The sequence below is a fragment of the Hypomesus transpacificus genome, chromosome 8 (assembly GCF_021917145.1).
Source record: "Hypomesus transpacificus isolate Combined female chromosome 8, fHypTra1, whole genome shotgun sequence".
Taxonomy (NCBI): domain Eukaryota; kingdom Metazoa; phylum Chordata; class Actinopteri; order Osmeriformes; family Osmeridae; genus Hypomesus; species Hypomesus transpacificus.
In genome coordinates, this window is record NC_061067.1 from 8,496,971 (window position 1) to 8,524,338 (window position 27,368).

General features: G+C 46.4%; 1 protein-coding gene across 1 annotated transcript; it reads right to left on the minus strand.

Annotated features, from left to right (window-relative positions):
- Positions 1-1,539: 1,539 nt before the first annotated feature.
- Positions 1,540-18,416, minus strand: lancl2 (LanC lantibiotic synthetase component C-like 2 (bacterial)). Its single transcript, XM_047024135.1, has 10 exons — positions 18,073-18,416; positions 17,320-17,573; positions 15,036-15,153; positions 14,524-14,731; positions 13,103-13,250; positions 9,146-9,292; positions 5,573-5,755; positions 4,117-4,293; positions 3,761-3,833; positions 1,540-2,921 (listed from the first exon to the last, which is right to left on the minus strand). Exons 2-10 carry the CDS (start codon positions 17,485-17,487, stop codon positions 2,845-2,847), a joined length of 1,299 nt encoding a protein of 432 aa, XP_046880091.1. The 5' UTR covers positions 17,488-17,573; positions 18,073-18,416; the 3' UTR covers positions 1,540-2,844.
- Between the last annotated feature and the right edge of the window lie 8,952 nt (positions 18,417-27,368).

Consider the following 27,368-nt stretch of genomic DNA (forward strand, 5'->3'; position numbering starts at 1 on the left):
CGTTCTGCTTCAGATAACCATTGCTGACAATAGCATGTAGGAAGAGGGGCACCGCCCCTCAACACCTCTCCAGTCCTGGCATAGTTCAACTCATGCACACTCCCCACAGCACAGCTGTAAATCAGACATGGCCCAAAACTGTATTTCTTGGTGTTGGTATTTATCATTATTTATATGTATGGTTACTATTGCATAAATGGGAGTCCATGTTGCTCACACGCTCCACTCCTCACTCAGTTCTACTGTACAATACTCCCAGCGCAAGGTGATGACTATCAACAGGAACCCCTCCAGCCATGTTTCTTTGAGATAACAAAGGTGTAGGTTTTGAAAAAGTTGTTTACACATACACACACTCCCAGTTTGAATGGCAACGACTGACAAAGGTGATGTTTTTCAGAGCAGATGGAGAACGCCTTCTCTCTCATGGAGTACTCAGACTTAACTAGAGTACCTCCTGTAGATGCTGAGCTGCAGTCAGACCACAGCACAGCAATATCTAGATGATACTGGTGGTAGCTGCCAAACATTAGCCGTGTTCTGTACATAGCCGACTTTAGTTATTTCAACTTACCATTTCAAAGCAGTACGCAGTCACCTATAAATTATTTACATGTAGAGGATAAGGGAATCATCTTCAAATAAAAAACTTAACAATTTCAGGATTCACTGTCCATATTCTGCAAGCCACCAGCCAGACAAGTTGTTTTTGTAGTGATGTTAGAGCATTTAAAATAAGGCAGATTTCAATCTATGATGCCAATGTTCTAGTTTTTGGATTCGTAACAATCGGACGATAATATGAGCAGTTTTGTTTGATCATCTTAACTATGCAACAGAGAGATGGTTACAGACATTTATAGAGTTAGATATATGCTTTAATCACTGTTGTCTCCATCGTGTATATTAAAGTCCTACAGTACGTCCCTGAGAAATGTGAATAAAGCTCTCTTTTGATAAACGTCTTTTGTGGTTATTTCTTTATTGCTTGACCGACGGATGAACATTCTGAAGGTTCCTCCACGGTCTCTCCTCACCCTAAGTACATCTGCACTTCTACCTGAAGATGTTCTGTGTCCTGTATGAAGGCCACTAGGAGGGAGACATGTCCTTGTTATTTGATATAACAGGAATATCTGCTTGAGTCTCATCTCTTTTCCACACTATTCGTATGTTTTGTAAAAAAATAAAATAAACGGTGAACTTCCTGTGTAGCTGTGAGTCTGGTCTGTGTACTCATGAGTCACAGGGTGCTATTCAACGGCAGTGCTAGGTTTTAACAAACACACAGACCCAGGCAGAACTAATAGGATGGAAAGAGAGAGAGCTAGGTAGAAGTTGGTGTAATTACAGCTGGCATAATATAAAATTAGATCAGTCTCTAAATAGAAGTCTAATTGGCCGCAACAACTCACTGTCTCCTACTCAACAGAACTTTTATGAAAGTAAATAAACTTGTTCCAGCTTTAAGGTTTCATATATCAGTAGCATCTAATGGTTTGTTGCAAGCAGTTTATCAAATGTTTACAAATTGTAAAGTGATTTACATGTGCAGTTTATTTCATTTAAAGTTCTTACAACATGAATTAAAAAGTGCAATAGGCACGTAATACTTGCAAATTGTATTTCTTCACTCACTGTTGTTAAAGCTACTGTACAATGATTTTCAGAAGTCAAGGATAACCCAACACAGGGACAGACATTGGCATTCATAGGTAGTACTGTTTGGTGATATGATCAGATGTTTGACACATTGAGCTTCAGAATCCCCTTTTTTATTTTTGCTTTATTCAAATCCAACAATATCAAAACGTTTCCTTTAAGACCCTGTCGCAATCACAGATTCGAGAGGCGCAGTGCCTGCAGAAAGTTTATCGTCCGGTCAGGAACATTCACCTGGGCCTGGGGGGGGGGGGGGGGGGGGGGGGGGGGCTGTGGTGGCTCTCACAGCGAACACCAGGCCGCTGTTCAGGCGCTGCAGGCCAGACAGAGAGGTGGACGGAGACACTGAAGACACAGATACGACAAACCACGCTTCCTCGGGAAGTTCAGTACGGAACAGCACGGACAGACTTACTGACGTACGAGGACGCACACTGGCACAATCCAAGGCCGATTTCTAGGCGTCCTTTTTTTCTTCTGACATCCCATGCAAAGACAAAAACACTGTACCAGGTCACATAGCTGGGGGCCGATGGGGAAAGACAGGTAGAGAGAGGAGAGGAGGAGGAGAAGGAGGAGTAGAAGAGGGTAAGAAAGCACACACAGTTCGAGGGAATGGGGGGGAAATGAAGACAAGGAGCACATGGGAGGCAAGGTGGGGTGGGAGAGAGAGAGAGAGAGTAGTGGGGTACGAGTGCAAAAGTACAGGATAAATGGTGGGTGGGTGAAGGTAGGGCAGAGCTTGGGATGATTGGGAATATTGTGTAGTCACAAGGGTCACAAACATGAATGAGGCACCAATAGACAAATCAGAACACGCATGCATAGAATCATGAACTGTAAGGTATTAAAACATCTGTTTTTGATACACAACAGTTTGGTACACACACACACACACACACACACAGAGGCGGTGTTGATAGCATTAAAGGCAGAGGGCTTGGGCTGTTTTTTTTTTCTTCCATGCCTGAGGGTGGAGGTGTCAGGGGTCCGGTCCAGGGGTCTGGCCCAGAGGCAGCTTCTTTCCCCGGGCAAGCTAGAGGGGAGCGCCCTGCCTCACCTCCAGGGCTCCATGGAGTCCACCGCTCCACCATGTCACAGATCCCTCCCCGACCCACCCCCCACCTCCTCCCCAGAGATCCCCTCGGAGGGGGTGGCAGTCCCAGCCCCTGGCGGCCCAGGTCAGAGTTCAAAGGCGGGGAAGCAGGAGGACTCAGGCTGGGAGAGCTCTGACAGGTAGTGGATCGCCCCCGCCATACCTGGAGGACCAAGAAAACACAGTCAGGAACTACCTCAGCTCTGTGTGTGTGTGTGTGTGTGGGGGGGGGGGGGGGGGGCTCTGGGATGAGCTTGCATCAAACAGAAAGTGTCAAGTCCACCAATCACGGCCCACAAAGCCACTCTTGACGCGGGCAGTAACCGGTTGCCGTGGCGACGAGCGGCGTAGGCCTGCGTGTGTGCGCGTGCGGCGATCCCTCTCAGCAGGACACTCAGTGGGTGGCCAATCAGAGCACTCCTCTGTGTTGTCCGCAGCCCGTGTTGCTGTTGTACGTGTGCCCACTACCCTGGTCTTACCTCAGACAAGCCCTGCTACGCTGGAACACTCTGTACTCCCAACCAGGGCTGAGTCAGGACACACATAGCCATCATCAATGCCCCTCCACAATCCTCATTGTTGATGCACTTCTGTTACAACCCCCCCCCCCCAGCCCACCACACTGACTTGCCTTTCATCTCCCCCTCCGTCCGCTCTCCCAGCCAAACCCCCCCCCCCCCCCCCCCCCCCCCATCGCTCCTCTTCCCGCGTGCCTGTCACAGAAACACTTTTATTAGTCTGATCCCTCTCCGCCGCGGCTCTCTGCTCGCTCCCCTGGCCTCTCTCTGGAGGAAGGTCTCTAAGTGATGGATGATTGATCACTGCCCTGCATACAAGCAAAACATGCTCAGTTACTCTGGGAACAGGTCGGTGGTGAGCAAAGCCTCGTTGCTGAAATCAGAGACAGCCGCGTAGTTGTATCGATCGTTAAGGAGATTTGAGGGGAGAATGCTAAGAAAAGGTTCATGTTGTCTGGCCAAAATGTTTAAATAAAGTTTGAACCTTCGAAAAGCGAGTAGGGCCGGTCTGGGATCCTGCAGCCGTGAGTACCGTAGTCCAAACACCACTCGGCAAACTACAAGAGAAGGGATGACTGGTGAGGAACACTAAGGAACTATTCATATACACACACACACACACACAGTCCAATCTGTTTCCTTTGCCTCGCTCGCACAGACTGACACAAACACACACACACACTCATACACAGAGACACACGAGAACAGTCACAAGCGTTCTCACAGACACACACACACACAACCAGATGCATGGGCACACCCGCACACACACACACACACACACACAGACTCACAGACACACACACACACACAAGCAGGCTCACACACACACACAAACACCTTGCAGGCGCGGTAGAGGTGCTTCCTGTCCTGGGTGAGGCGGTAGAGGGACAGGAAGGTGTAGCCGTTCCCGGCCGTGCCGTGACAGAGCCCGTAGCCCTTCCTGAGGAGGCCTCGCTGCCAGATCACCTCCCCGCACTCCTGCGCCTCCTTCAGGTACTTCTCCTCCTTAAACACCTAGCCGGGGAGGGGGGGGGGCACATGTGAATGTGTGTTCTCAGCTGTGTGTGCGTGTGTTTGTTCCTAGCTGTGTATGATCAAACATATGGGTTTGGGGATGTTAAGGCTATCGTCGTAGTGTTTGGGTGATCCTGTAAACCTCTTGACTGATGAGATGTTAAGCGCCCCTGCTCACGTGTGTGTGTGTCACATGGGTGGCAGGAGCAACGCTCCTACGGTCACCGTCCTTATGCTACTTGGAGGAATGTAGCAGGCAAAATAGCAACACATTAGCATCTAGCTGGCAGTTAATGGACCAAGAAGTGGCTAAATGATCCTGCATCCAGTTTTTGGTGTGTGTGTGTAAATGTGTGTGTATAAGTGCGTGTATGTCTGTGTGCATGTGTGCACCAGTGTCTGTGTGATTGTGTGTGTGCGCACCAGCGTGTGACTGAAAGCAGGCAGTAAGCCATTTGTCAAAGGAAAGAGCGTTTAACATGGCAATGAGGAAATTCTGCTTCCAACTATCCCACATGCTCGATTCTCTGCTCAGCCTGTGTGTGTTTCTCCCTCTTTATCACACTCACACACACACACACACCCCCTGCGGCCCCTCTTTTCTCCAGAAGTCATTTCACAGGGTGTGTGTCTGACAGAGAGAGATGTAGTGAACAAGACAGCAAGAGTTTCAGCCTTTTGTGCAAGTCAGCTCCCAGGCAGTCATGCTGAGAGCAGCAGAAACTGTTTCCACCCTTCAAAACGCCCCCCCCCCCTGGAAATGAGATTGGTATTAAAAGCAAAAGACTAACATGTCAAAACTAGGATGTAAAACGGTCCATAACAGCCGTGTATTATTCAAAAGGCCTTTAACGTTCCCCCGAATCCCCACTAGGTGGCACTGTGGCTCAGCTATAGCGGCCACACTGCCGTGTTTGTGTTCGCTCCCTAGCGCCTAGGAATGGTGATCTGATGACCTTCCCGTAACCATGCCTTTAGGGTAGAAGCAATATGCCATAATACTGAGGAAGAAGTCCACACCAACACACACACACACACACAGGTTTGTTTTTCTATCCTAGTGAGGCCTGAACATTCACTTCCATTCAAAATGATTTCATCTCTGACCACTAACCCTAACCTTAACCCTTAATATAATTCTAACCCTAACTCTAAAACCCTTTAAAAAAAAAAAAAAACATTTGAAGATGTGCGGCCCTTTTGCTGGGCCCAAGTTGTTCATGTTTCACTATACTTGTGAGGACATTTGGTAAACAAGACCACACACACACAAACACACCTTGTGGGCCATGATGAGCATGTGCATCACACCTGGAGCCCCGTGGCACCAGTGCACTAGCCGGTCGGTCTCGTTGCTTAGCGATGACGGGTAGTTCCCTGAGCGGAAGCGTTTGTGTCTGACGTAGTCGATGCTGGGCCGGACCAACTCAGACAGCATGCTCTGATGAACCTTCGACCCTGGCTGGAGGGAGACAGTGGGGTAGGGGGGAATGGAAGCAGGGGGGCAGAGAGAGAGGGATAATTAGGTGTTTTTCTCTATACTGTACATTGCATTACTTTTAGGTGTTTACAATTTTACTCACGACCGATTCATTTGCGCCGTCTTTTCCCTTAAAGCTAACAGAACTGTAGACACATTCAGACACAAACATCCAGCCACTAAGTAGCTTTTGACCATAAAGATGCACTCGGCTGTATTCAGTGCACTTAACACGCAACATAAAGCACCCACACACACGACAGGGATGACGTGTTAGAGAGTTAATGGCATGTTCTTTCTCTGACGTCTCCTCTGCGGAGAGAGACCATCCTGAGATATCCAAGCTCCAGGAGAGACTTGCTGGTAGAACACACTCAGTAAACAGAGGAGAGGTGAAGAGGAGGAGAGAAAAGAAGAGAAGACCAGAGCAGAGAGGAGGAGAGATAAGAGGAGTGCCTATAGGGAGTTTTAAAGAGTCACTCATCAAAACAACATCTTGTCCAACATCTTGTCTTTGGAGGATGCACATCCTGCCTGAAAGAAAATGACTGAACCAATCGTTGCAGTAATGGATAATTCATGTCCTGTTGGTGTATATCCAGGGTTTTGGCTGGATCTATGAAAGAGCTCTGGACCCAAACACAACCAACCAAGGAGAACACCAAGGCTTTTACTCTCAGTGTCAATTTATGGACCCACTTTGGTTGACACACACACACACACACACCAGCTCCCAGCCTAAGCAGCTGTCTCTACATGTATTCCCAACTATCTCTGGCTTGCTAGCTGTCCTTTCTCTGTGTACAACCAGCTCTGTGCACAACTCAAATATTTGCCTGGCAGTAAACGCCTACGGAGCTGCAGCAGGAAGCTGGTGGCTGGGCCCGGGGGGCTGCTGCTCCAGCCTGTCTCCCTCACCCCCCAGGGGAAGTTGCCTCTTGCTAAGCCCAAAGGTAAACACTCTGTTAGCATGTTAGCAGTGTGCCCACAAGCTACAAAGCTCTGTCCCATTGCTAGCACGCTAGCATGACTCCAGTTGTCATGGCACGTGGGGTGGGAGAATGCTAGCGTGTTAGCATTCATTTTAAGCTTTTATTTCCAATCTTTTACGGTTTTTATTTACTTATTTAATTGTATTTATTTATGTTATGCCTTAATGTTCTCATGCTTTTATTTCCTATAATTTACTGTTGTTATGATCATGTTTTGATAATCACCTTTAATTTATTAATTTCTAATGGATTTTTTACACATTGTATTCCCACTGTGTATTTATTTATTTATTTATTTATGTGAAGCACATTGTTGTGTATTTATATGAAGCACATTGAATTACCACAGTGTATGAATTGTGCTATATAAATAAACTTGCCTTGCCTTAGCATGACATGTTGGGAAGGATGCTAGCATGTTAGCATTACTCCAGTTGAGAGGTATGCTAGTGTAGCAGAGAGTCAACAGACAAAGCTTGGTACCATCCACAACTTTCCCCTACCCCCGAAAAGGGGGAAGGGTCCTTCCCCCTTTTGTCCTTATCTCCCAGAAGATGCTTCAAAAGCCCTGACCCAGCATGGGGTCAGGAACAGAGACCACATGGTCACACAGTATCAGACAATGGAGTATAAGGGAGAACTTTCTTTCGTGGAGTTACAAACATATTTCTCAAGGACTACATGGCTCATGGACACTAATTCAATGACAGTAGTCGATGTGTTATAATGTGTGTTTTCTCATTTACCTAGAACGTGTTTAATTGATTTGTTTGATTATAACTCCCCTTCAGATATAGTTAAATCAGTCAATCTTGATATCAAAATAATTGTATCATACTAACAAAACCAGTTATGAACGTTGTATTGCTCTATTCTGAAGTTTAAGCATTTCATGGACATTTGAGATAATGGAATTTAAACTATCAGCCACTTCACACCTCTGGGCAGATCTCAAGACGACGCCCAGGTGGAAGTAACTGACCAATGAGAGAGGTCACCTTCACACGGATGACCCCCTGTTCTTTGGAGTATAAAATCGCCGAACTTACAATCACCCCCGCTTGTTCGTAGGATTAACTTGGGGTGAACGCGTCACTCTCTAACCTTTACCTCATAACCTGCACATTCACTTTGCGCCCGGAACTTTGACGAGAGATTCCGTTTCCTATTCGTTGGATATAACGAACCATTGACTCCGTTCTTCAAACCGACAAAAGTAACTGCGATTTGCAATATTTCTTACTTGTGACATATTGGCATGTTGTGATTGAATTGTCGATGTTTGATTGTATTTTACAAATGATTTAACTTGACCATCGTTAGATCAGTTGCTATTGATCGTCCATTGTTACTATAGAAGCCTCTTCCTCTGTACCTCTTCCTCACTCTCTCTCTCCCCTCCCCCTCCACACACGCTCTACGCAGCCATTGTGTAGTGCGCTCTCATTAGAATTTAGGCCTACTGTACTGCTTTAGCCCAACTAACCCATAACTTATCTGGTATGTGTTCACTATAATTACATTCTCTTAAATAAATCATTGTGTATAATACTCGCGTATCTCTCACGTTATATGATCTGCTCTACTTTCATAGAATTCCCTACTTAAGATTAGACTGATTATTACGAGTGCTATTATTCAATATTATTAAACAAGGTTTCCTCTGTCCCTTTCACGAATCAGAGGTGGTGCCCCCAAGAACGACTATACTTTATTATAAACTAAGTATTGCTAATCTTAACCGTGCAAACCACACTACACTAGCATGTTAGCACGATACATGTGGAAAGGAATGCAAGCAATACAGCGCTGCACATGTGGGAAAGTGGGCTAAAATGTTGCTGACCTCCAGAGCTAAAAGGGGAGAGTTTAGTAATCATTTCAATGTAGAGCGATACATAGGCCTATCTCTCTACCAGGGACAAAGATAAACTACTTTCATGAGATTGCATATGCAGATTAAACCAAAATACCACATGGTTGAATGGTCTCTCAGTCTGTGTGTGTGTGTGTGTGTGTGTGTGTGTATGACTACTGCTCAAACATATGATGATAGACAGTGACCTTCGAAACAGATATGCCATATGCCAGTAGGAATCATGGCATTATGATCCATTAGGAACTCTTATTTGACCACAGAACTACTGTTCATGTTTGTGATAAATATGTATCTGTGATGCATGATTCATGAGTGAAGAGGAGGCCTAATATGTCTCCTGGGAAATTCATACCCGTACTGATATATTTATTATCACAGTAAAGCACTGATTAGAGCAGATACAGGGACACGGGTCAAATTTGATCATATCTAGATCAATTTAAATCAGTCACACACACACACACTCACTGTCACACACACTCACTCACACTCACAGCCCACCTGCATCAGCATGTAGTAGATGCCTGCCAGGCCGTGGGCAGCACCAACGTACTGCTTTTTGTGCCACTCGTACAGCAGCGGGCATCTCTCAGTCTTCTTCTCCTCCCTAGACAGGTTCTTCCCTGACTCCACCATGGCTGTCACCACCTGGAGGGAGGGGAGAATGAAGGGAGCAGGGAAAGAAACAAACAAACAAACAAACAAAGAAGAGGGGGAGTTAGTCTCTTGTATGGTTTGTTGAACAGTTAGCAAAAAAACACTTGCGATATGCAGACAAAGCCTAGACAACTGTGTGATCTTTCACTCTGTTTCTCTCTCCCTCCCCCCTCTGTAATAGCTACCTCCCACTGACATCAGTGTGTCTTTCCCTTCCCATCCCTCCCTCAGCCACCCCCGCCATCTCTCCCTCTCGTCCACCCTCCTCTCCAGGAATCAAGGCCGACCATCAGCTGAACACACAAGGTGTTGAGGATTTCACAGATTAGAGCCAGATTACAGAACCAGTGTGTCAAATATGATGACGCCACCCGTGTATGTCACATGCTTCATTCCATATGACTAGGCTGGATTTAAACATGTACTCACTATTGAGTTATCATATTGGATATTACATTAGAAATTAAAAGTATTTGATATATTCGCACCATGGGCATAATTTCCCTACAAACTGCTGGATTTGTCTGGAATACTTGAAACTGCATCCTTCTTCGCTCCCTTGCCTGGATTTATCCTCTGAACTAGCATCGCTGGATAGGTGAAAGCAAGTTATCTTCTAAACAGCTGTGACTGCTTAGTGAGATCAGGGAGAATAGACGCATGTATGCAGAGAGCAGGCAATTGACACAGAGCGACGGGGTATGATGTGGAAGGGGTCGAGCTAAGCTTAAAGGGTTTCGTTAAACTAAGCTCCGAGGCTTACTGATAGAAGCATGCAGGCTCATGCGAGCAGGCCCTGGCCACAGAAACCCTGACGAGACAATAGTCCAGGTTAAATGGTGGGGTTCAGTCGATTTAGGGAGGAAAGCACAGATATGGATTTCCTTTAAGTGAACTTAGGGCATAGGTCCCATCTGACGAGGCTTGGAGGATGGTGGGGCGAGAGGGGCAGGAAGGAGGAAGAAAGAAGAGAGAGGGTGGGGAGAGGAAAGGGTTGTAAACAGAGAGATGGCGAGGGGAGGCAGTAAAGAGAGGAGCCTATAGGCAGCCACTGCTGCTATGCTGAAGAAGAAAGATCTGGAAAGAAGCGAGAGAGGCGGTAGGAATCTCTGGCAGAGAGCGAGGGAAGAAATGAACGAGGGCTGGCTGTAAAGCCGCTCTGTCACTAGGGAGGGGCCACTGCAGCAGTACTGCCTCGCACTCCCTCCTCTCTCCCTCCTCTCTCTCCCTCATGCTCCAGTCTCCCACTTTTGCTCAGCAGTCATTATCCCGTGAGACAGAGAACCAGGTGACAAAAAAACGGAAGACTGACACCCCCCCCACCCTCTACCCCCTTCTCTCTCCCCCTAGGGTGGTCAGTTTCAGGAAGTTTCGTCCAGTTCTGAATGGGACCAACAGTTTGGCCCAGGGTAAAAAAAAGCTCACAAGCATCTCTCCAATCCCCTCTCTCCCTGAACAAGAAATGAACCGTGTTTTCATATCCAGATTAAACTGCCGAGCTGTGTTGGAAAATAAACAAGCCAGCGAACCTCTAATCTTACAATGCACCATTTGTTTGATCATTCCAACAGTTCAGTCCCAAATCCCTTGTGTCCAATACATACAAAAGCTTGTTCCCTTGAACAAACACACACGTGCACACACACACAACCTAAAGACTTCCACTTCACAGTCCCTTCCATTCTTAGTCTAATTTTAGTAACACACACATCTAAAGTCTCATCAGCTATCGGCACAAGGCCCCCGAAGGAGAGGCGATATCATTTAGCTAGAATGAATTTGTTTAGAGAGCTAATTAATCAACACCTCGCCATGGCCGGCAAACAAACAGCCTGCAGCTCCCCGAGGGATTGGGCTGAGCTAGCAGATACCTGGAGCACGCTAGGGTAGGACACACGCTAGCACGGGATAGGACACGTGCTAGCTGGGGATAGGACACACGCTAGCTGGGGATAGGACACACGCTAGCTGGAGATAGGACACACGCTAGCTGGAGATAAGACACATGCTAGCTGGGGATAGGACACACGCTAGCTGGAGGACACATGCTAGCTGGGGATAGGACACATGTTAGCTGGGGATAGGACACATGCTAGCTGGGGATAGGACACACTCCAGAGTGGTTTGGAAGAGCTAAGCTGATGAGGACAGGGCACAGGAGCACTGCCCCAGACTGCTGCTCCTCTGAGGTTGCAGGCTTGGACTCTACCTGCAACCTGCTCTGCAGTATTACAGCTGTCACGCTCTGTTTACGCATAACACACCGTACGGCTGGGAAAGCCGATTCTGCTCTTTCAGTCTGAACGCGCACACAAACACACGCAGGCTCGCACAAGCACAAACAATGCTGCACACGCAAGCACACAAACGCACACACACACGCCATCTCTAAGCTGTCAGTTGGAGACAGAATCTTGCATTCCAAACTGGAGGAGCTTCAAGCATATTTTATACGTGTGTCGTGTATGAATAAGTGTGAGCGTGGGTGTGTGTGATAGCGAGGGACCTTGCGACAGTCAGCAAAGCTTTCTCACTAAAGAAACTCGCCGTTCACACTGTTTGTGAGAAACACTAAAAACATCAAAACCTACAACAAAGATAAGCCTTTACAGTCACCGTTTAGGAATGCCTCAAGGCAAAGTTCTCTAGGAAGAAAAACACTGACATTAGTTCTGACAAAAACTTCTTCTACCTCCCCAGATACTGAAACATTGCTTGTTTCTAGCCAGAATTAATAGGAGAGGAGGCGTAACTGGCCGACTGAGACTAGTATTTGTCATTCTTAATTAACCATTTGTCATTTTGTTAAGCATGTGGATGCGTGGGTGTGTTTGTGCATATGTGTGGGTATGTGTGAACATTTGTGTTGTGTCGTGCGTGTGCGTGTGTGTGTGTTTAACATGGGAGTTGATAGCAGCTCTTCTATGGAAAGGTTATATTATCCAATCCATCAGAATTCAATTCCTTCCAGAAGCCTGAGTTGGGCCTCAGTGGAGAACAGATAAAGCAGGTACATTACTAAGGAGGCCTGTGGAGACAGGAGACAGATATCTGACTTTGTCATGTCCGCTTTCTGAAACACCGAGACACACATGCCCGCATACACGCACTCTTGCAGTCAGCGCTACAGAAGCTACGATACCAGATGGTCCCTTGGTATGATGCCAGGGCAAAGATAAAAAGCTCCTCCATATCCTCCCTCCCTTTCTCTCTCTCTCACACACACACACACAACAAAAAACTCTGCCCTGGATTTAGAACCAAATCTGAACTCTAATTATGAAAAAAAAGATATGCAACAAGTGGTTAATACTACCGTATTTTCCGGAATAAGTCACACTTTTTTTTCATAGTTTGGCTGGTCCTGCTACTTATAGTCAGGTGCGACTTATTTATCAAAATATATATAATTTAACATGTTTATAAATGTTAATTCATACTGACTGACATGAAGCAACGAGTTCAACGGATGCAGTGATGTGGAATGAGATTGGGAGCTTGGTGAACTAGCTTACCGGTAACTTGCTTGTAATTTAGCCTATTCAGCCTCCCAGGTATGTTCTTTATGCTAATGTGTAGCTGAATAACTTTTAACCTTTCCAGATTAAATGTCTGTTCTTGGTCTTGGATTTTTCTTTGGCAATTTCTAAATAAATGCGATTTATAGTCCAGTGCACCATATATGTTTTTTTCCTCTTTATAACGCATTTTCTGACTAATGCGACTTGTACTCCGGAGCGATTTATAGTCCGAAAAATACGGTAAGTAGGGTTTCAGCGTGTGTGTGTGTGCGCGCGTTACCTTGGTGATGGTGCCCTCATCCACAGTGTTGGGGCTGATCTCCTTGTTGACATAGAGCAGAGCGTAGAGGTAGCCCGCTCGCCCATACAGCAGCTCATCTGGCACCTCAGAGTCTGGGCTCAACACTGCTCTCTGGAGCTGCAGCAGTCTGGATACACACACACACGTAAGAACGCACACACAAACAAAGGATAACATAAATTAATATTCCTCTGCTGATTTTAACTTCTGTGTGCCCCATATACAGTAGATAAAAATAAGACAGGCTGACACACACAGAGACAGAGAGAGAGAGAGAGAGACAGAGACAGAGACAGAGAGAGAGAGAGGAACCTGGATTGAACTTCAAAGAAGTCTCCATTCTAAGAGACACAAAATCCACCCCACCGCCCTCCACACACACGCACACAGACAAAGTGATGGAAACAGGGCAGGCGTGAGGAAGGGATAGAGGATGAGGGAGGCTGAGAGATTACAGATTACAGTAACATCATCAACCCCATACTGAGAGCTCCAGGAGAGGATCAACCAGAGCTGCATTATCATCACGTTAGCATAGCTAGGCAAGCTAGCACGCTAACCACCACACCACAACATGGTGGCTGGCCTCCATACTGTGCTGGCTTCTCCACAGGCTAGCCTACTGGATCATTCACATGTTTACAACTGCTAACCTGAGCTAATATGCGTCACTATCATACATAAACACAATATATTAGGCCCATCGTACCTGTTGGTTGGAGTTTGTGACCAATACATTTAGATTTTAGTTTAGCTAGTTAGTTTTTCATCTGCTCGCTAGCTGGTCTACTGTGAGTCTACCATGCTAACAGGGCTAGCCAGAGAGGGCCAGTGCCAGAGGCAGGTTTTGCTGGGCAGCATCGCGCATGTTAACACTTTCCCAGGCTAGCCAGCTGCTAGCCAGCCACACACTGTCTGCAGACAGGCTGGGCGGAGATTACAGCGTCCTGATTGAGGAATTACAGGAACACAGACGCGACGACAGACAGCCGCAGCTGGATTAAGGCTTCCAGCCCGACGATGGAACTGAGGGAGGCGTGAACGAGACAGAGAGAGGAGGGGGTGACACACACATGGAGGTGACACTAGACTGAAGCAGGCCTCAACCCCTCCCCAAGGTAGGAGAGATCATCTCTAAAACCCACACAGAGGGACAACTGATTGTTTTTTTGTTGTTGTGCGGAGTAGACCTATCAGGATGCTTTCTCTGTCGCTTTCTCGCGACGCCTCTTGCTTGCTCAGCAAAATTATTGAATTCAGGGATATTCTATATAGTACGGGAGACTTCCGGAACTTCGGGAAGAAATACACAGACCTCAGGACCTGTACCAGTTAGCATCAGCTAGTTACTCAGGTAGGTAGGTAGCGTGCTGGGTGAAGCGCTAGCTCGCAGCCCGTACTTAGCGATGCAGTCCTGGGAGTCGGTGTGGTTGCTGAGGCGATGGTGGACCACGGCCGCCACGGCCAGCGGCCCGGCGTCCCCGCAAAGGAAGGTGACACGCCGGCCGTTCAGGTTCCTGAGGGTCCGCTTCACGTAGTCCAGCGCCCTCTGCAGGTGGGAGGCCTCGCGGGTGACGCGGTGCAGCTGCAGGTACAGCAGGGCGATGCCTGGGGTGAGAACAGGAACACGGGTGGTAACACAGACCATTCACTCATCCTGGAAACCCTGTTGTTTTCACGGGAGTAGCAGAGGGAATGAGGGGGTAGCACACTGACCTGTGTGTGTGGGAGGGGTTGGGTAGGTTTAGGTGTAGTTGTATGTGAAGCCCTCTGTGATGTGGCTTAAAACAAAGGGCTGTTCAAATCAAATTGGATTGGACCTTGATTTGTGTTGCTGACCAGAGTTGGTGGAAAAGCCATGGGGGGCAGAGGGTTCAGATGAGGATGGGGGGGGAGGGGGTCAGGGGCAGACCTGTCCAGCCGGTGTAGGTGGAGAAGTCGTGGGGGTCTGCGGTCTTCAGGCCCTCCTCTATCTGCTGGAGAAGGTCTTTGATCTTGTTCTGCACCCTCTTCTGGAACGCTTCACTGATCTACACAGAGAATCAATACATGTACCATCAAGATGCGCTACACACCTCCAACAGCTGTGTGTGTGTGCATGTGAGTGTGTGTGTGTCTGTAGAGCAGACAGGACTGGGAGTGGAGAGCTCAGAGATAGGAGCTCTGTAGCCAGACGTCAGGTTCAGAGAGCCAGTAGCAGTCTGGATGTGTGTTAGTGTGTGACAGTTTGTGTGTGTGTTTATATATGTGTGTGTGTGTGTGTGTGACTGTACAGTATGTGTTAGTAGGCAGTATGTGTGTGTTGGTGTATGTGTTGTGTTTGTGGACAGTGTGTGTTACTGTACTGACTGTGTGTGTTTGTGTAGGTGTGTGGGCTGAGTGGTGATGAGCAAGCACAGTGCTCTACCTGTCAGTACAGTCCCACAACCCTCTCGAACTGGGAGTCACACACACACACACCACTCAATCCACATCATAGAGACACACCAATCTCACACAGGTCGCAGAGTTACACCAAAGACAGCACCCCCTCCCTTTGGCCCCATCTACTACTCTGGATTGACAGTGTATCACCTAAACCCCCTAGGTCCCCCCACCCCCACCCAGGAAGGACAGCAAACCAGCTACAGTGAGTTTAGCAGCCTTTCTCCTCTGATGCAGATCCAATCTGCAGATTCTCTGCTCCTTCGCTGCACTGGGCCGCGATTGGGGGGGGGGGGGGGGGGGGGGGGGGGGCGCCTCAGCACTGACTGACACAGTGTGTGTGTGTGTGCCAGACTCCCCTAGTGGAATGCAGTCATGTACCTTTATGCTTTCATTGCAATTCTGTGACCAGTGACTGAGATCAAGAGATGGCACCACCAGCCTTCTCATGGCACAAACTACGTACACTGGCACACATTGTTCTGGTCACAATGGACTGAGCCTAGGCTAAACCCACCAGGTTGGCTGCATCAAAGCTGGCTATTCTCTCAGGTCTGAGTCACAACTCACTGCTTCACAGCTACATGCTAATAGGCAGAGTGCGAATTATACAATGACAATTGTGGGGGGGTTACGAGAAGAGAGAGGGAGGGAGAGGGAGAGAGAGGGGGGGGGGGGGGAGTTGAGGACAGTTGAGTGTTCACAGAGATAAACGGACACTGCCTTTTTACCATAACAATTGAGCCAGCTTCATGTGATTGTTACAATGACTTTTTGCTGATGTTCTGGTGTGTTCACATGAAAGGGACAGCACCAAAACAAACTGCCTCCAGTGTTCTCTTGAACAGAGGGAAGGGTAGATATTAGATTTATCTGTGCTCTGTTGTTGATGAAGATCAAAAGATCAATCCATGCTGGGCCAGACACTGTATTCACAAAGCCTGTGCTGTTTCCACAGGGCAAAGCTAGTTGACCTCACATAGTATTCCATAACTTTAAGGGAGAAGGGGGACTTATCAGGGCTATCTATAGCCCAGTAATAAAGGCCCTCGGCTCTATTAGATTATTGCACAATGCAGAGAGACTGTTAGTCAGAATGGCCCGGATGATTCACAGCCTAACATTGTGTGCTACTGAGCAGACTGAAGCCGATTCACACCAAGACCTCATTAGGAGAAAAGCCATTACCCCCCCCCCCCACACACACACACACACAAAGGGGCTGTAGTTAAATGTGTCACTTCTATTCCTTAGTGGGTAAAGGCCAGAGCCAGGCCTCCAGCCTCCTCCCTGAATCATCTTCCCTCCAACCAAGATCCAAAGAGATGAAAGCTTCTGATCCCTCGGCTGCACCATGGCTATGTTATTGTACTGAGTGGTGTCTTGTGTATTAGCCTTGTAGGTATTTGTGTTAGGTAATGCTACAAAAGTTCTTGCAGAACAAATATTGAAAAAGAGACGTATTCTGTGAAGCTGATGTTCAAGAACTGCAAGTTCCAAGTTCTCGGTGGGAGTGTGTGCGTGCGTGCGTGTGTGTTGTGTGTCGGAGCGGATCAATTAGGCCTAATTATTCCAAAACGTTTCTGTTATATTTATTTCTGAATAGTTTGCTACTGCTGTTCGAGAACAGAATACAATTGAATATAATTACCAGGCAGAAAAGATTCTCTAAAACTTGCAATATGTGTTGCAGAGCTAACTAGCGTGTGTTAGCTAGACATAGACGTAAGCGTGAACAAACGTAATACATAGTCTATTTTATAATCGCTAACCTTTCCGTTAGCATCAAACAGCTCGTTGGAGTCACTGTCCGTGCTTGAGTTGGAAGACGTCAGGACTCCCTGGTCACAGTCCGGGTAGGGGTTGACAAATGAGCGCTCTTCCATCTCCGCTTCTGTGGCAGACACCAGTTTCAAGCGCTTGGACATGTTATCTCCCATTTCAACGGCAAGTCGAGCAGGCCAAAATGTAGAGGCGCACAGTTACGGCAGACGAGAAAGCGCAAAATTATTTCCAGTTGAGGTATCTGAGGAAATAAAGTCATTGTGGGCAGAGAGCAGTAGCCCATGATTAGATACTCAATCGTAAAGCGTTTTTATTCAGACGTATGCGTTTTTAGGACAGAGGGTGAGACACCTGTGGATAAACGCTTAGCCTTAACAAAACTCAATAGGCCTGTGGTCAAAAAAGATGTAGCCTGTCTTGTCATATTTTATTTCGAGTTAACTTTTAAAAACTTTAATTCAGTAAACTTTAATTCACATAGCCCTAATTAATTTACGAATCTATAATGTCATTAATCAAAACGAAATCCCAAAGTAGCCTATATCCTACAGATCTTTAAAAGCCAAGTGCTTGAAATTGCTTTCAAAGTAAGCTCACTCCAAAAAATATAGCATACAGTCGTTAATAGGCTTTTATGGATGGTTTAAAGCAGTTTGTGATGCAGGGCAGGGAGCATAAGTGAACAATCCACTGAACGAATAGCCTGGACTATAAAGAAAAAACGATATTAGTGTACTCACCAATACGTGATAACCTACTAAATGACATTCATTTCCCAAATTTCCAAGCGCTTCATTGATAGCCTGGCGTTACCAGTCGTCAAAGCAGGTCATTTCAGTAGAGCACATTTGTTTCTGTGATTTCATTATCCGATTCAGCCATTCAAAGACCGCATACATTTTCAGAAATAAAGCTCAATATACGCGAAACAAACGTTTCATAGCCTACATCCCCAATGATTTACAAGGCATCCTATAGTGTGAATCTTGAGACGTGCTCCCGCTTTTCGTTTTCCACACGGACGATGAGGTGAAAGTGGTTTTTAATTCAGCGATGCTACTGGTTGACTGACTGGAGGCTACATTAACGGGAGGGAGGCAGGGAGCCGACCACCGGTCCAACAATCACCCTCTCTCTCCCTCTCCCTCTCCCTCTCCCTCTCCCTCTCCCTCTCCCTCTCCCTCTCCCTCTCCCTCTCCTTCTCCCTCTCCCTCTCCCTCTCCCTCTCCCTCTCCCTCTCCCTCTCCCTCTCCCTCTCCCTCTCCCTCCCTCTCACTATCCCCTCTCACTCTCCCTCACTCTCCCCTCTCACTCTCTCTCGGTTTCTCTCTCTCTATTGCTCTCTCTCGCTCGCTCTCTCTCTCTCTTCCTCTCTTTCTCTCTCCTATCTTGACCAAACGGAGTCAGAGCCTCGGTGGAGACAGATGGTGTGCTTTTGCTGTGTACTAATTTACCGCACGCTCTAGGATCATACAGCAAACAAATCCATATCCCTCTTCCTCCTCATCTCATCCTTCTCCTCATTCCCCTTTCCTACATCCATCGCACTTTCTTCCGTTGACTTAATTCCCTGCTTTAATGTGTATTGATGTTGGACACGTGTTTCTGCAGGACAATTTATAAACCTGTACCATGTGCTGTTGCTCCTGCAGAATTCCCTGTGCATTTGGCATAATAGCTCTGTTACAAATCCAAGAGTCCACATTATAATCTAATTTTGGCTATTAGAATATCATAATACCTCCCACGATGGACAAGTGCATTGTTATTAATTCCATCTCATCAGCTATTTCTGAGAGATTCTGAAAGACATCATCAAACCAATTGAAGCGATTGAGAGCCTAATTGTCCATCAGCCTTTTCTTAGTACGTCTAATGGCAGAGGAGGAGAGAGAGGAAAAGAGACATACCCTCACAGTAGCCCCTCTCCGTCCTAGAGTGGCCAGGCACCCTGTCTGAGGTGACGTTGCTCCTTGGAAAAAGGCGATGTCTGCCGGCTACGTAGGTAACCTACACGTTCCACAGGGCTCGTGCTCTATGCTCAAAGGACGTCACGTCTTTAGAAGATGTAGGGTGAACAACCACGGTGGAACAAATGCTGCTTCAGCTTGACTCATGCGAAGGAGGCAGGGGGAGGATGGGGGAAGGTGGAAGCAGTGGAGGTGGGGGAGGATGGAGGTGAGGGGGGTGGGGGGCAGGGTAAGGCTGGAGGGTAGATACAACGAGGTGGGGGGGGGGGGGTGCGGGGCGAGGGTAAGGCAGCTGGAGGCAGGCATGGTGGAAGGTGAAGGCTGAGAGGCAGTGAGAGGGAGGCAAGACAGAGCCATGAGAGGCAGGGAGAGGGAGGAAGGGCAGAGGCATGAGAGGGAGGCAGGGCAGAGGGAGGCAGGGCAGAGGCAGTGGGTTGGAGGCAGCATGTGTGGAAGAAATTGGGATTTCCTGTGTGCTTACATTATTCACTAATCAATAGAACTAGTCATTGGATAGTTAATATGTTCTCATGTAAGCTTGCTATTAATAAGAGTAGATTTTGTCTATGGGTCAGGGTTCAGAAGAAAATACTGGCTAAACTTCTCTTATCATGATTACAAGCAGAGTTCCAACTATGAACTCTCTAGTCTGAGAGTTGTCATGTGTTGGGAGCAGTGAATCTCTTTCTCTGAGACTGTTGTAACGTCATTACTCCCTCACTGTCACAATCTATGTTTACATTCTTGTGCCCTATGAAAGATGGTCCTACGGCCTTCAGAGCGGAGAGAGACATGGTTGAGACCTAAGCCTGGTGTTGTGTTGTCATTTATGTGTTGTCAGAGGTCTGGTTTTCTCTACCAATCATGCAGATTAAGTAGATTGATAAATTAAGTAGATTGATAAATACCAGAACTTAGACACTCCGTTTATGAAGAGACGGACAAAACACTTTCTTCATCACATGGAGGATGGGGCAGATGGTTGTGTTTTGCATCAAAGCACAGCATCCTGATGCAAGACTCATATGTGGGCATGCCCTCACCTTCCTGTAACCTTTAGTTAGCTAATAAGGGGCGACATTTTGGCAAATGTTGGTACAGAAGAAAAATAAAGAACAACCTCACTCTTAGCCAGAAGGTGAATATCTTACCAGAGCCAATCAAACAGTTATATTAATTGAGCTCTATGAGCATTCAATAGATGTTGTTAAGTCAAGGGGAATATCCAGATAAAGTGTTACCGGTAATGTGTTACTGTCTAAGGTGATTCAAAAGAGGTTTATAAAAGTGACAGTAAAACACCGTAGGGACTCTGCCGGGTAAATCATTTTAGGATCATGTGCACATTATTTCAGATGATGGAGACATCTTTCAGACATGGGAGAGGAAGAGAGGAGATGACAAATCAATAAATATTTTTGACATTTAAGTGTTTCAAGAAACTTTGACATTTTGAAGGGGCAGTGAACGGTTCAGTGGTTTGTTTTCTCTGTCAATCAAATCTCTCTCTCTCTCTCTCTCTCTCTCTCTCTCTCTCTCTCTCTCTCCCTGTCTCTCTCTCTCTCTCCCTGTCTCTCTTTCTCTCTCTCTCTCTGGAGAGAAATGAAAGGAGTGACCACTGTGGTAGGAGAGAGAGAGAGAGAGAGAGAGAGAGAGAGAGAGAGAGAGAGAGAGAGAGAGAGAGAGAAGAATGGAAAAAGAACAAAACGTTGTCCTACTGTCATGTCACTCCTGCTGCCTCCTTCTTCCTAGCCATTACCACACAGATAATCTGCATTGTAATCACCTCATCCCTGCACCACAGGGTCAAAGTCATCCACTCAGGCAAAGCCTTGGTCCAGCTCTGCTTTTAATGGGCTCCATTTGTTTCTCATTTCCATAACAACAGGAGACACATCTGCAGACCTTCTGGTGGTAAATTCAAACTGAACTCCCTGAACCTGGGTAGACCTATCAAACAGATTTCAAATTAACACATCTTCTTGTATTCCTTCAGTTTAGGGAAAAGAAAAAGGGTGGAGCTCATTTGTAAATAGCAGCAGGCAGCAGCACTGTGTGTGTGTGAGTTCATTTTGTTGTGTGTGTGTCTGGCAACCTTTTCAAGTGCTTGGTAACTCGCTTCAATGCAGATTGATTCCCCAGCCTCATTATACAGACACAGCACACCCTGGTGCACTCACTCACACACACACACACACGCACGCACGCACGCACGCACGCACGCACGCACACACACACACACACACACACACACACACACACACACACACACACACACACCAACACACACACACAGACAGATTTGTTTTACTAAGTAAGGGTCAAACAATTATTTCCCATTCAAAATGGTGTTTTCCCTAACCTTAAACCTAAACATCACCCCTTACGTAATGTAGCTCCTAGACAAATTCTAACCCTAACCCTAAACCCCCCATAACCCCCTAGAAATAAATAATAATGATCCCCACAAGGTAAATTGTTTGTTAGTTCACTTTCCGTGTAAGTAAGGATAGTTAAACAAGACCACACACACACACACACACACACAGAGGCTCACGTACACACATTTTTCAGCTTCCTCTTACTTATTAATTTCTGTGCTGTTGAAAGCAGATGTCGTTCCAAAGTCTTCCAGATGATTAAAAGATAGCTGCCAGCCTTCAGCGGGTCACTGAGCATCTCTATTAGAGTTTAGACAGGAAAACTGTTCCCACAGCTCTAAAACCACGGAGGAACTCTTCTCCATAACCAAGATGGGACTGGAATGTGTCTGCGGTCATTCCAGCTGATTCATCATTTATGTCACAGGACCTTACGTCTTGTTGTGTGAATCTAGAATATTCCTTGAATCGTTTGCTATAAACAAGCCACAGACTCCTGAACTGTCAGGGACAGTATTGAGTTAAACAACATTAAATCCTGCCTAAGAGGCTTTAAGTCACAAAACTTGTCATTATGAACAGGGGGCACCATCTTCCTGGTGGTACAGATCACATTAACCTGCCTGTGGAGGGATTGTCACTGCTCACACTGACACAAGCACCTCGGGACCTACTGCTACTGTGAGTAACTACCCCATAGATAGCTCATAAGTCAGCCTGCAAGCCAGCTAGCTACCCAGTCTAGCACACAAACACACACACCCAGCCAGCCAGCCAGTCTAACACACACCCAGCCAGCCAGCCAGTCTAACACACACCCAGCCAGCCAGCCAGTCTAACACACACCCAGCCAGCCAGCCAGTCTAACACACACACACCCAGCCAGCCAGCCAGTCTAACACACACCCAGCCAGCCAGCAAGCGAGCCCAGTTTAACACACACCCAGTCAGACAAACAGACAGCTAGCCACCCACTCTAACACAAACTAAGTCAGACAGTCAGCTAGCCACCTAGTCTAAAACACACCCAGCCAGCCGGCCAGCTAACCATCCAGTCCCATACTCACCCAGTCACCAGCCAGTTGGCCACTGAGCCAGCCAGCCAGTCCAGCACATGACATAAGTTCCAATCACATGATAGGACTGCCTGGCTGGGTAGAAACAGCGACAGAGAAGCCTAGATTAAATATTCAACTGATCCAAAGGGAAGCCAGGAAAAGATTGATAATAACAGGAAAAGAAGGGAGATAGAAGGGGAAAATGAAGACACTTTTCTGTCAGCAATGGGATATGAGAGGGACCTTTTTGGAAGGGAACGTGTGCCATGATAACGCCCTGAGAGGGAACTATTCTCCCAGAACAGACCTCCGTATCAATAGCAGGACCATGATGCAACTCTCTGCTGGCGTTGGCCCAGCCCGCCATGCATGGGACAGGCTCCTCCAGCTTCCCAGCATGCAACAGCACTGCCGAGGAGATGAGAGGGATTATCTCCATGGTAACAACGACGCGGATGGCGCTTTGTGACAAAATGTAATCAGCTCGCTGCCAGGAGAGACTAACCCTGTGATTCAACAGCTAAACACCACACAAAAGGCATTCATCAGAGATAGGGACAAAGCCATAGGTTTTCAAGGCCACAGGGTAATCAGGATTGCTGGTCTGATGGCCTATGGTTGTTTGAAAGTTGAAAATAGAGTGAATGATTGTTTGTTTACCCTGTAATCACAGGTTAACAAGCAGTGATTAGAGTGGAACCATAGGTGTAAGGGGGGGGGGTATGGGTGTCTTGGCAGGACTGGAGGGGGAGCGGACCTGTCTGGGCTTGAGAGAGGGGAACCTGGGTGTCTGGGCAGGGGAGGGTGGATGGCTGGAAGTGAGAAAGCTTGAACCATTTTAGAAACAATTCTGCCGGATAACATGTTAATCATGAATAATTCAAACCCCTTGTTACCAAAAAATATTTTCAGTCCAAACTGTAAACAAACCATGAATAATAACATTTATCCTTGCATGTCTAATGAGGAATTCCCCTGCAGAGAGAACCCAGATGTTTGGTAAAGCGCTCTCTGGCTCTTTCTTTAATTAACACAGATATCAAAGACTTGGAACTCTGCAGACTACATTAACAACCGGGAATTAAACAACATAACAAGCATTTAGTGCATCTTAATTCCTCATACAAAATTGTGTGTATGTGTGTCTCTCTCTCCGCGCGTGTGTGTGTGATTATGTGTGCAAATGCAGGCTAACTCCAGGCCAAATTGATTATCCTCGATTACACTTTCCAGTCCCTGGCAATAATCTCCGGGGATTTGAGAGAATAATATATGTCTAAACTGTGTTTTATGTCAGTCAGACACATTGCCCCAGATACGCTCTGACCTCGAGAAGTCATCCTCCTTCCTTTCCAGGACCAGAATGACAGGATTGGTATTCTGCACATGCGTTCACTTGGCCAATCATCAAAAACTGACTTTAGGAAGGGGGAGGAAGGATACAAATTGTGAGAATGCCAAATTATGCACAAAGGCTTCAAACTTCCAATTACAGTCCCATCTCGCAATACACTGAATTATTCTATTGTATTCATAGGAAAATTATGTTAAAAGTCTTTGGCGTGAGACTTGCTACTCCCTGGTATCGTTTGTTCTCAAAAGCTGATTTAAGATGTTTCTTATAGGTAATGAGATGACGTGTGTGAAAAAAAACAAGGGATGAGAAAAGTTATGATGAGGTGAAAATAAGATGGAAAGTGAGGTTTGCTATAGGGAGCATATTACCATAGAGAATAATATGATTGAATGATTGATTGAATAATATGTGCTTGTGCGGTGGCAGACTCCACACCATACTTGTCTATTCAAGAGGCAATGAGCCACACCCCTGGTTGACTTAGTCTGAAATATTCACGAACAGCAGTCGGAAAAGCACACGCACACGGGGCCCACACACACTCACACACACAAACACACACACAAACACACATACAGACAGCTACCTACCGAGAAAGAACATTCTTCCCGAATGTCAGAGATAATAGAATATAAAATAATAATGAAATGAAGAACGTGAAGTGAACGCCATGTAAGAGATATGTACTTATATTTTTCCTCCATAACTTCACCCAGGGTTAGTGGGTACATGACTGTGTTTCGGAGACGAGCACACAAAGAACTCAGTGACTGCGGTAATAGTCGCCCTATACACGACAAGCAGCAACTTTGTGGGCAACAGAGCCCTCCTCTGGCGATAGTGACAACGGCTGACTGAGGAACAAACTGATAGACAGTCCACTCCCATGGTTCTGGCATTAACTTGAGTTTCTGGCAGTGGTATCGTTAAGATAATACTATTTCATACCGAACCGATTTGGCACAAATTGTGTAGATTTCGATCAATGCCTTCAAATAAATGAGTCGGTGAATAAACGAATTGACCTATAAGGCCTACAATGCAGCACCTTGTGCTGAAATTATGTTCATATGTTTTTTTTAGCTGCCTACTCATTTGAGTTCCAATGCCTTGTTTAAGTCTAAACATTAAAATGTATATTCTCCATACCTTCAAGCAGACATTCGCCCTCTCCACGCCCAATTTCACACTGTTCTTGTCAGCATATTCTCATTCTTCCCCAAGCCTCTAGGTTCTTTGGTACTACATGGCTCAGATGACCATAAATCACTGTCTCGATGAAAAAAAACACCCTGAATCTATTTTCAGCTGCTGGTTGCGCAAATATACAGAATGGAGATACACTCGCTATCTCACAATAGCTTGCTTTTCCCACTGGGTGCTGTTAGTGTTGGGTTGCCACCCAGGTGACGACTGTACAGAGACCGCAGCAGCAGCTCTTTAGAGGAAGTGATTACTGTCAAAGCCCCCTGTTCGGTTCAGGTATAATAAGGATCTATGTGGCATCTACACATCTCTGGAAATCAGGGAAGGTGGTGGGGAGTTGGAAACAGTTGTTTTGCTCTGCCTGGGCGGCGGGGAACATAAGGGTGTAGGCCAACATTATGGATGTGTTACTGAATGGGAATGTGAGTATGGATACACATAGGCCTTAACGGTATCCACACACAGCATGCATTCCTGCCATTTGATAAGATACTGGTTCACAAAGTGTATGTGTGTGTGTGTGTGTGTGTATGTGTGTGTGTGTGTGTGTGTGTGTGTGTGTGTGTGTGTGTGTGTGTGAACATAATGCACCAGACTACCAGGGAATTTTGTCCTCCAATGAGGGAAGCCCATTTCCTTATTGTAACCCTGCCATTTCAACCCTATGCTGATCACACACAGTCTACTGCCTGTGGGGAGCCGAGCAGGAACCCTCAGACCCCAGGAGAAAACAGTAGAACACAGAACAGAACACAGAACACAGAACAGCAGAGCACAGAACAGAGCACAGCAGAACACAGAACAGAACACAGAACAGCAGAACACAGAACAGCAGAGCACAGAACAGAGCACAGCAGAACACAGAACAGCAGACCACAGAACAGCAGAACACAGAACAGCAGAGCACAGAACAGAGCACAGCAGAACACAGAACAGCAGACCACAGAACAGCAGACCACAGAACAGCAGAACACAGAACAGCAGACCACAGAACAGCAGAACACAGAACAGCAGACCACAGAACAGCAGAACACAGAACAGAAAACAGCAGAACACAGAACAGCAGAACAGCAGAACAGCAGAACACAGAAAACAGAACAGCAGAACAGAGAACAGCAGAACACAGAACAGAAAAGCAGAGTGCAGCAGTGTGCGTGTCTGCATGGGAGAGGCACTGGCAGATTCTGATTCATACCATCGATCTCCTGATTTTGTTATTGACCTTTTCCGGTTGGAAAGGCCCCAGTGTTCCTGGGAGTCGCACGCACAAACACAACATTTTATTAAAAAATGCATTTTTTAATCTCTCAGTCTATATTGATTAGCAACCTTCAGAAAAACTCAGTACACAACAACTCAAAATTTCAAAAATATTTGGGGGACCTTGGCCAAAACCATAACTGAATTCCAGGAATTCTATTAAGCTGTGACCCTCTAATGTGCATAGACTAATACCGGTATACTTAACATTTAAAAAAGACAAGAAAAAGATAACTGAAGAAAAAGTTAATAAATGATACCAGACTCTGACTCGGGGGTGGGGGGGTGGGAGGCGCCACTGTTAAAATGTCCTTGGAAATATACACATAAATGTCACTGGAAGACCAAGTGATTGTATCATGAGTCCTATGGAACCTTCAGAATCAAACGAAAGCAATTAGGCTTGGCCTTGTCAATGTAAGGGATAATGCCTGACAAGGTGTTCAATATCATCCAATAATGGACGATGCAGAGGCGTCGTTGCTCCACAGATTCCGCGGAGCAACCAAACAGAAAGTTTTGCTGAAACTACTTAGGTGTTCTGCAGCCAATCAGTATTGAGTATTCTCCCAGACCATGGTATAAGTAAAAATACACAACTCACAGCTCAACCTGACTACACTAGACAGAGAAAGAGAGAAAGAGAAAGAGAGAGAAAGAGAGAGAGCGAGAGATCTTTACACAATTAAAACATGACTTGCCAGTGCAAGTTTTAAAGTATTGGGCTTGAAAAACCACAGTTAATTTCCACTGTCGGTTTATGTTAGATTTCCCGCTTTCAGAGTACCAGCTGAGACCAAACTA